Consider the following 10,463-nt stretch of genomic DNA (forward strand, 5'->3'; position numbering starts at 1 on the left):
GGCCTGGGGGTGTCTCAGAGGAGGATCAGGGTGCCCTGCCATCAACCTGTCACAGGGTGCAGACCCACAGAGCTCTTTCAAGTCCAGTTTATGTTTCTGCCCTGGCTGTCCTGTCCTGCCCTGCAAGGCACAGGGTCGTGCATGGGATTGCCCAGCCCGGGGGGATTGGTGACATGCCAACAGTAGCTCAAGTGTCAGCCTGAGGCCATCACCACCTGAACTGAAAAACTCAGCTTGGGTGGTGAAATGCCTCCTGGCTGGGGCTGCTCTCAGCACCTTCCTCACCTGCCCAGTGCCTCTCGAATTAGGTCAGACTGCAGGGAGGTGAGTCAGTGCCGCCTGCCCAGTCAGGCTCAGCGGGCTCGGGGGAGGGAAGGCTCCTTCGTGCTGTGCACCGAGCTGCATTGACCCACACGCACTCCTTCCCACAGGGAGACACAGTTTGGTGGCAAACGACACCCATCGCAGGCACACTGGAATGGGAATGTGCCTCTGTTGCTGCTCCAACCCAGCCCGGGCTCTGCCCCCAGCCCTTTTGTGCATCACTTCCCCATCTGCTGACAGCAGGGAGCGGCTGTGGCATTGCTGGGAGCTGCACGTGTGGCTCTGGGGATAAGGAACGTGGTGGGGCGGCTTTTCCCATGGTGCCAGCAGCCTGGGAGTGCTGTGCTTCCCCAGAGGCCGGGACATCCTCTCCAGCGGTTTCTCTGGTGAGGGCACTCTCTGCGTGTGTATCCAGCGACCAGACGGGCCAGTTCAGCCAGTTTCAGAGTATGGGAAATAGAAATGCTGTGGTTTGTGCTCAGAGTGAGCTGTTTCCCCTTCCCCCTTCGGGATGAGGTTGATGGAGCTGGGAGGGTCTCACACAGCACCGTGGCTCCTCCACACAGACTCTTCAGGGACCACCTTGCCCTACTCTTTACACCCCATCTGCAGCACTGTGTGTCCCCATCGGGCTGTGCAGTCTCCTGCTGGGTCCCCCATGTACCTGGTGGGGGGGGGGGGGGGTATGGGGAAGGAGCATCTGAGACCCCTGTGCTGGCCATATCACTCATCACCTTGTCAGGGAGCATCCTCCAATGGGGACCATCCTCTGCCCCGGAGCAGGCAGGGGCAGGGACCAAAGGTGCCACAGCATCCCCAGAGGTTTGGTGGAGACATGAAACAGAAGCTGTGATTCCAGTACAGGTGGGCACAGCAGGGCACTGGCACCCACCCAAAGTGAGAACCCCTGGGGATTTGCCAGCAGGGTCCCCTGTGACCCAAAGGTCTGACCCCATCCTGGGGTATCCATTTCTGTTTGGATTTTGCTAGGACCTGCAGGGTTTGCAAGCATTAATGTGAGCTTGACTAGGTTGCCCCAAAATGTCCCACTTTGGGTCAGATTTTCAGGAAGACAAACAGGAAGGGTGTGCTGACAGTGTCCTGCCATCACTTGGTGGGGGCAGTGGTGGTGTTGGGACAGGCTGGGCAGCTACAGAAGTGGGTCCATAAGGAAAATCTCACCCGTTCCCTCATTTCCTTTACATTTTCCTGCCGAAGGAGTTGGTGGCAGGACCTGCTCTGCCCTTGTCATGGCCCAGCACACGGCATGGGGTGTTCAGCACCCACAGCCCCACAACCAGGACTGTCCCCTGTCCCGTGACTCCAGCCCAGGCCATGTTGTCCCTGTCAGCATTGGCCCAGACCATGGCCAGGTGCTGCTGCTTGGCAAGAAAATGCCTTTTCCCTGCTCCTGCTTGCAGGCAAGGGGAGAACCTCTTCCCACGGGGGCTTCACCTCTCCAGGGAGGAGCTGGTGGATGCTGGGGCAGATGGGGACAGATCCTTCAGGACCTCCCCTCAACACAAGTCTGCATCTGGCCCAGGTGCTCCCAAGTGCTGGGGTCCAGCTGCAGCCAGCCACAGGCCAGTGCTGCTCCATTTGTCTCCTGGATTTTTATAGCAGGGCTTCCGAGTGATGAAAGGCCAATTATTCATCCTGTAATAGCTCACTCTTACTTGGACCTAGGACTTTCACAGGTCTTAGAGAACATATTCATTGACACAGCTATAATATTTCCTGCAGGAAGGCTTTGACAGAAGTGCTGCAAATAGTTTCAAGCCCAGACAGCTTTGCACTGTGAAGCCTTTTTCCTAGTGGGATGCTCTTAGCAGCTCAGGTGCCTGGAGCAGACTGGGGCAGAGAGGGGAGCAGGGCTGTGGATCACCACGGGGTGCAGACACATCCTTGCCGGAGGCAGTGACAGATTGTGGCTCCCAAGTGACCCAGGGGAATGAGCTGTGTCACAGGCACTCGTCTGGCCAGGGGAACTCTTGCTTAGTCAGTGCAGTAAAGCCAGCTGGCACAGGGCCCCAGAGCTCGGTGGGTGCTCTGCCAGATGAAATCTGGTCTCTGGGAAAGGCAAGGATGTAGCACATTCCATTGGGTTGGGAGTTGCCAAACAGAGGAGGCGAATTTAATTGTAAAATCCCCCCTCACCATCTAAAATGTGATGCAAAAGATGAAAACAATGGATCCTGCTGTTCTTGGGTCTGTGGTGCTGACCAGGTACGGTGGAGCCTCCACTCCCATGCTGGGTGGGCACCCTCCCTGACCAGCTGCCAGCACTGGGGCTCTGGACACAGGTGCAGGGTAAGTCCCAGATGGCCCCAGGGGTGGCTGGAGGAGCAACCAGAGTGTCTCTGCACTGGGTGGTAGGATGGCATCAGGCAGCTCGGGCACTCACCTTGCCCCTGCCAGTTTGAGCAGTGACTTTCCCTTCTCAGCCCTCGACTCCAACCTGAGTATGGGGAAAAGCCGGCAGAGACAGCTCAAGGCAGGTGGAGGAAGACCACGGTGTGGGGAAGGCTGGGTGACAGCTCCAGGCTGGGGTGGCAGCAAGACAGTCCCTCCTCTACAGCCACCACACTGGGACAGCTGAGGGCAAGGGCTGGTGGGTCCTGCTCCCCTTAGCCAGGAGCTCTGATGGATGGCAGGAAGAGCCCCCTGCATGCCCAAAGCCCTACAGCTGGAGGCTTCCCTGATCTACAGTATTTGGCTTTGCTGTGAGCACCACACTTGTCTTGCTGACGTGTGGGAAAGGTGTGAGATAGGTCCCTGTGCTGTCCCAGGCGTATTCTTGCACCCACGGTGCCTTGTACCAGATTCAGTTTGTGGGACCAAGGCACCCCCATTGTCTTAGGGTGCTCTGAACACTTCAGCATGGAAGGGGATGGGTTCCTGAGGGGTTGCACCCCTGGATCAAGGGAATCCTCTCCTCCCCTTCGGCAACCCCATGCATTTAGGCTCTCTCTTCTCCAGGGTGCAACAGAATAACAGGAGCATCCTCACGTGCCCAAGTAGGGCAGGGATGGGACCGGGGCTGCAGTGGTGAGACCAGCCAGAAACACCCCTCAGGCTCAGCTGGGTTGTGCTCTGCCAGCTTTCCCTCTTCAGCAGAATTTCACTTGCTCATATGGAAAAGCATGGGAGGGCTGGGACCCGGTGGCATTGTTGTGTCGGCTGGTTTGCAGGGCTCAGCTGTGCCTGCTGACAGGGACCCGGGGAAGAGCTGGGGGCCATTCAGAGCCGGGGACCATTGCGTGCTGCTGCCCAGCGCTGGGTACAGGGGCTGACAGGGTTCTCTTCGCAGCGGCATGGGGAGATGAGAGCAGCTGGAGCTGCCTCTTGCTTGAGCTCATCCTCCCTCCTTCACCCTGGGAACATCTTAAGATCATGGCCCGGCTGCTACAGCCCAGGTTGCACAATCCTGGGTCCTTTGTCCTTTGCTTATCTGCCTTATCGAGGAGGAAAAGATAACCAGGTATCTTCAATGCCCTGCAATCAGCACATTTCTCAGGCTCGTAACTCCTCTTATCAGGCTGATCTCTCACCACGGCCGAGGTTTCCCATGCACCTTTGTACTCCAAGAATGCTCCCAGGTCTGTCTTCAGCCTTGAGCAAAGCCTCGACAAAGCTGTGAGCGTTCTCCCAAACCCCCCAGCCCTGGCTGCTACCGAGCCCTTCACACCGTTGCGATGGCTCTGGCAGTGGCGGGCGCAGGGCTCGGGGCTGGCACAGGGCTCGGGGCTGGCACAGGACTGCATCTTCAGAGGCAGCAGGTGCTGCCAGGTGCTTGCCTGAGCCAGCCGGGACAGGCACCCAGCTTTTTGCCCCAAGGCCTTGGTTCGGGCAGGGGTGACACAGAGGGACCTGGGCTAGAAACAGGACCCGTGGGGCAGGATTTTGGGCAGAAGTACCTGGCTCCCTGGGAAGTTGTTGGCTACCACCCTGACACTGAAACCCTGGGAGTGTCCAGGGCTCACACGGTGGAAACAGATGGTTCCCAGCTAAATCAGGGCTGTCTAGGCTGCGAAAGGGAAATGGGCACAGGTTCAAAGGTTTTCCCCAAATCTGCTCTGTCCCTGCCCCCCTGTCCTGCCATGGAAGTCCCAGTGGCCTCCCAGTAATGCTGAGCCAGCACTCCAGCACTGCAGCTGACAGAATAGGCTGGAGGGACTACAGGTCACCAGTGTCACCACCATCACTGTAGCCTTTCAGCGTGACCCCCACTAAGAGCCTCTCTGTGTGAGGGAATGTGCATGCCCTTACCCAGAGCCCTCAGCCCATGTCTTGTCCCATGTCCATTCCACTGGGCTCAGCCCCATGTCCATGAGCAGGATCTTGCAGTGGGGCACATGGAGATGCAACTCCTGTCTTGTCCCTATATTGGGACAAGTCACTTTGCCCCCACAGCCTCTCTGTGGCAATAGTTCAGGGTTTTTGTGGGACTACCCTGTGGCTGTGAGTCCCAGATGCTGCCGTGTCCCCCCAGGTGAAGGGACTGTTGGTTCCTTGTACTGCCCAGAGCCTGTTCAGTGCCCAGGGTGTGGGTCTGCCCCACTGCCTTGGTGCTGATGACTGGGGGCTGAATGAAGGGGATCCAATCCAGGCTGGGGAGCTCCTACTACACACTCCTCGTAAAGCATGGGGCCAGCCTGCCCTGGGGCATACAGCAGGGGCTTGAACACAAAGCAGGGCTGCTGCAAAGGTGACAACTGCCTGCAGAGGTGGGACCCCACCACCGAGAGTGGCCCTGCTTAGCTCAGGAAAGAACCTGATGCAGAAATAAGCAGAATGGGGGTGCTGCAGCATCCCCTCTGCCCTGGATATGGCAGCATTTGCTGGCAATGAGACGTCATGATGGGAACAGCAGGACTTTTTGCTTGTTCCCGTGGGATTAATTCCCACGGGCAAGCAGAAGTGGACAGGAGCTGTGAGTGGGCAGCACGTGCGAGGCCAGGAAGAGATGGCTCTTGTGCTAAGTACTGCCCAGTTGGGAACTTGCCCAGTTGGGAGATGACTGTTGCTGCCTGTGGAGCTCTGCAGCACTCACATGGGGGTGCTCAGCCTTGGGGGGCTGGAGGCTGCAGGGCTCAGCCCCTTACCCAGGCTCTATCATCCCCAGGGTGACCCAGCCGAGAGGGGGAGAGGTGAACGAGAGGCGAGGGAGTTTTTTCAAGATGTTTTATAATGGGATTATTAGTTCCCAAGAAGTGTTTCAAATCAATTCGGTAAGGAATCGCTTTCCTTTCTCCTCCGCGGGGATGCATTGGGAATCCAGCCTTTGGTGTGAACGTCACAGAGCTCTGGAAGCCACAGATCTGACAAGCTCCCGGCACACTGGAGGGACAAGCTGGGCTCCCCACGTCCCCATGCACCCTACACATACTTTTTGCTCCATATCTGGGGTAACTCTGGGGTGTACAGCATCCAGGCAAGCTGGGCTGCAGTCCCCGTGGCTCCACTGGGGAGGCCTCTGCCTATCTGAAAGGAGAGAAAAAAATCGTCTTCAAACCACCCCCTTTTCCACAGGAAACCCCTGTTTTTCTGGGGGATCCAGCCTTTCCCAGCTCAGTTTTCACGCATGCCCGGCTGGCATCCTGTCCCTGACGCCTGATGGCCCTTTCACCCTGTCGGTGAGGGGAGCACAAACATCTTCAAAAGCCCTGGGAAGAATTTGGTGAGAGGGGGAGAAGGGGTTTTACAAGCTCCCATTCAGAAATGGTCACTTTGAAGTGATGTAGCATTTTCAACCCTTTGAAGAGCCACAATTAAGAGGGGGCTGGTGCAAGCAAAGGCAAAACTACCGGGTGACCATCACAGCCTTTCTCTCCTCAGACTTTTAAGGGATGAACTTTCCCTCCCTGTCTGCCTTTTTCCCACGAGCCCGGGGGGGTGGGATTGGGGTGTTTGGGGAGCTGGAGGTTTCCCATACCCCCATGCAGGGAAGGAGGGGTCTGCCATTGGCTTTGCCCACCAGCAGCAGGACAGCAGAGAGAGCGTGTGTCAAGAGAGAGCAAATTACCCAGTATCCCTGCAGGCACACAGAATGTCAGTGTCTCGTCAGTGTCCTGATGCCATGATCTGGCCAGGGAAATTTTAGGCTCCATAATAGGGAAAGTTGTTGGCCATGGGTGCTGGGTGCTGGCAGTGTCATTTCCATTGCATTGGATCTAAAAGTCCCATCCAAGATCGATGTCCCTCCCTTCAGAGTCTGGTGCTCGAGAGCAGGGAGGATAGAAAAAAAGGGTGCCCAAGATGAGGCCACCCCATGCCACCAAAAACAGGAGTAGCACAGGTCAGAGGGAGGTGGAAACAGGGTGAGGACAATGCCCCTGTTCCTTCCATGGGAAACTGCCACCCACTGGCAGGCTTTATCCTGGAGGAACCCCTGGGAAATGGACTCTTCCTCCACATCCCTGCTCTGGGTGGCTTGAATCTCTCGAGAGCAGCCTGGGTGTTTGACCACTTGCCAGAAATTGAAGAAAATGGAAATTGAGGTCATTGTTTTCCCTTTAAAGATAGATGCCGGTGTCCAAAGCAGATGCAGGGGGTGAAGGAAAGGCCCACCTCTGAGTGGGGCTGTGGGGCACTTGCCCAGGGCACAGCCCTGATAAGCCCAACTCTTGCCCAGTGTTTCAGACAGGGCTTGGGGCTGCTTCCCCTTGTGCTGTGGCAGCAAACCCCAAACTAGTGCTGCTGCTAGGCAATGTGGTGGTGAAGAGCTGGCCTGCAAATTCCCCCTGAAAACATCTCCAGTGACAGCCATGACCCTGTGTGTGGCTGTTGGTGTGCTGGGAACTGGAGGTGACCGTGCCCCACCAGCTCAGGCTGGTCATCTTCCCTGGGAAGTTGTGGAAGATTTTGGGTGAGTCTGAGGAACCCCCCCTGAACCAGAGGCTGGTGTGAGCTGATGCTTCCACACCTCCCCCGGGCTGTGGCTCTTTCTGCTCATGCGATGGGCAGGCCCAGACCCCGCTGCACAGCTGGGAGGTGACTCTACCAGGACAGGGCGGCTCTGCCAGGATGGGTTGGCTGTTTCAGGGCTGTCCCCAGCCGTGCGTTCCCCCACGATAATCCCCATCATCCTGACGGCTCTGGGACGAAGGGAAGGGCCAGTTGGCAATGCTGGTGTCCCTCTCGGTCTCAGCTGGCTCCTGACAGGGTCCCTGTGATCCTGAAAAGGGTCGGATGGACACCCCAGAAGTGCCGCTGGAGCGATGCCGGATGCCTTTTGTTGTCATAATTGGTGCCTGAGCAGGACAGACCTCCCTGCCAAAACTGAGTCATCCCTCGGCAATAACTGCAGCCTATTCCCGGCTGCCAGGCTCCCTGATGGATGGGAGGCAGCTCAGCCCTCGGCTTCTGCCACCCGAATCTGGAGGCTGCCGTGCCCCCGCTGCGGACAGAAGGGCGCTCGCTCGCCGGGTGCCGAAACTGCCGGGCCGGGGCACTCGGTGTGCGATGGCAGCGATCCCCGGTGCCGGGGGACAGGGCTGGGGACATCTCAGGGGACATCGCTCCGCGTCACTGTGCCCCTTGCCCAGGGTACATGGCGGGAGGTGGGGGGAGGGGTCACACACTGGGGATGGGGTCACGCACACCCCAAAGCCCCGTGTCCGCGGGCAGGCCGGGAGAGTCGTGGGTGCCATTAGCAGCTGATGACGATGGCAAGTTAATTAAAGCAGAAGTAAGGGCTTCCCTGCTGTTTGTTTGCCCCATAACGCAGCCGGGAGTGGGGGCACAGCCCTGCTCCAAGAGCAGCCTGGCCTGACCTGTGACAGGGAGGCAAAACCACTGCACCCAGAACAGCAGCAGCACTGGTGCCACTACCCAGACTGGAAGTGACCCCAAGACACGGCAGAGGAACTGCAGGAGGTGCCAGGCGGCTGCAGGGAAGCAAGTGGCTGTACGGGTGCCACGCTTAGGGCAGGCAGCTGCTGATGCTAATGACCAACCACTCTCCCAAATTCAGGGGGTGCTCCTCCCTGGGATGCAGGGCAGAGCCTGGACCCCTTCAGGGATGACCGGCCCCTTACAAGGGTCATTCACGTGGTTGAGCACAGGTTTTGCTCATCACAGAAGTGACTAATGGCTTATCTGCTGTCTCCTCTCTCCACAGGCTGCCCGGGGAGCCAGAGCTGCGATGTCACCGTGCCAATTTGTGACACAGCCCAGCCTGGCTGTGCCCCACACGGCGAGCAGGCAGAGGGCGTGGAGCAGTGCAGGGCAGCCGCCGTGTTGGCAGGGGACACGGTGCTGCAGGTCGCTGCCATCCCCTCCAGGGTGCTGGACAGAGACGAGCTCACTCACTTCTATTGCTGCACCTGCTGTGGGAAAGTGTTTTGGGAAGGGTCCCATTTTGGACGCGTCGTCTCCCAGTTTCAGGATGTTCTTGTGGTCTCTGGGAACACACAGAGTGTCTATGAGCTGAGCTGAGCTGAGCTGAGCTGAGCTGAGCGGAAGCACAGGGACTCCGCAGGGGAACGGGGACTGCCTGGGGAACCTCAGCAGACTTTGGGCCTTGGATTTTCAGAGAGAGGCTGGAAGTGTCCCAGAGAGAGGGAGGAGCTCTCATTTTGGGATCCACCACGGAGAGCACTGTCACAGATGCACTAGTGGTTTGCAACAGCCCAAAAGTATGTGGCCTCCATGAGATCATTAAAGCAGAGGTGGCTGAAGAATGGATCCTTTATTTCTGCCCCTCTCCAACCTACTCATGGTGAGATGGTCGCAGGCTCTGCTGACCAAAACCACCACCCCATCAGTGCTGACCCCACCACACCCACACACCCCAGTGCCCCTCTGCCCACTCACTCATGGGGGAGCAGTAGCTGCATCCCCAATAGCAGCACAGGGCAGAGAGCATCCTGAGCACTCCCAGCCTGTGGGACATGTGCCATGCCTCAGCCCATCCCCAGCATCCTGTTCACCCTGGCCCTGCACTCCCAGCACTACTTGGTGGCAGCTGGTGGGTGCAGATGTGGAGCTCTGGGGAGGCTGAGCATTGCTGGGCTCATGGAAATCTCTGGGTGCACCACAATGCCCACTGGCAGCTGCACCCCCTGTGCTGGGGCCTAGGATTCCCCAGCAAGGCCAGGCTGGTCCTGGGGGGGCTCCCACTGGTGCCAAGCTGCCAGCCTCCTCCTTCCCTGGGGAGGTGCCTCAGGACAGATCCGTGCCCAGGTGCTGTGCAGGGTGCACAGGAGAGGCAGTGACATGTGTAGGTCCTCCAGTACTGGGAACTGGAATCACTGGTGGGACTGGCCAGCATCTAGAGGAGACTGCATGTGCCTTGGAGATCCTAGGCCAGGTCCTTCAGCTCCAGGGGGCTGCTGCCCAGTGCCTTCTGCTTCATGCCAGGCTCACATGATTCCATCCTGAACAGAGGAGTGCCTACAAAATTCTTCCTCTAATCTGGTTTAACTGCCAGGCCCTGCTGTTATTGTTGAGAGGGCCTGGGAAGCTCTTGGCTGAGGTGTGACATTTATGGGCCAGCAATGCTCCTGCCCAGGCAGCTCATGCTGCAGTGCAGGACTCATTTTCCTTCTTCCAAAGCTCCTGGCCACACAGAGCAGAGGCTCCTTCCTCCCAGGGACATCTCACCCTCTGGATCAATGCTTTAATAAAAAAATTAAAATAAAAAATTTCACTTTAAATATTCTTCTTTTCCATAAGATCCATAATATTAATGCCTGAGCATTAATGGATACAAGTGACCCTAAAAGGCAACCATCCCCACACTACCAGTACTGGGCACTGAGCAGCCCAAGCCCTCCAGGCTCCACACAGACTCATCCTTGTGTCAGCATCCTGCTTCTTCAGGGTTTGTTCTCAAAGGGCAGAAACTGAGGATGAGGCAAAGAAGGAATGATGCAGAGCTCCAGCTGCCAGCTCCCACAGCGTGTGTTGCTTTGTCATGCCATGAAATAAACCTCTCCAAAATGGGATGAACCTTTACAGGCCCTGTTTAGGGGAAGCTGCTGAGCCACATGCACGTCTGACCACTCATGGGTATTTCTGGCCTTTGCTTGCTGGGTTTTCCAGAGCTGTGGTTTCACATTTGTCTGCCACTGCTTCCATTGTGGAGGGGAGCTCACAGGAGGTGGGGACACCTGGGGACAGCTGCCTAGGAGGTG

The 10,463-nt window shown here is 57.6% G+C and overlaps 1 protein-coding gene across 9 annotated transcripts in view; it reads left to right on the plus strand.

Annotated features, from left to right (window-relative positions):
• EXD3 (exonuclease 3'-5' domain containing 3) overlaps positions 1-9,042 on the plus strand; it is a 248,101-nt gene extending 239,059 nt beyond the window's left edge. For 6 of the 9 annotated variants that reach the window (XM_014880988.2, XM_088177400.1, XM_088177398.1 and 3 more), the window contains one exon: positions 8,447-9,042. In XM_014880988.2, the coding sequence (XP_014736474.2) occupies positions 8,447-8,763 (317 nt within the window). In that variant the 3' untranslated portion in view covers positions 8,764-9,042. The other 3 variants (XM_088177403.1, XM_088177402.1, XM_088177399.1) reach the window with 3 other exon arrangements.
• The last annotated feature ends 1,421 nt before the right edge of the window (positions 9,043-10,463 follow it).

The sequence above is a fragment of the Sturnus vulgaris genome, chromosome 22 (assembly GCF_052056855.1).
Source record: "Sturnus vulgaris isolate bStuVul1 chromosome 22, bStuVul1.hap1, whole genome shotgun sequence".
NCBI classification, from domain to species: Eukaryota; Metazoa; Chordata; class Aves; order Passeriformes; family Sturnidae; genus Sturnus; species Sturnus vulgaris.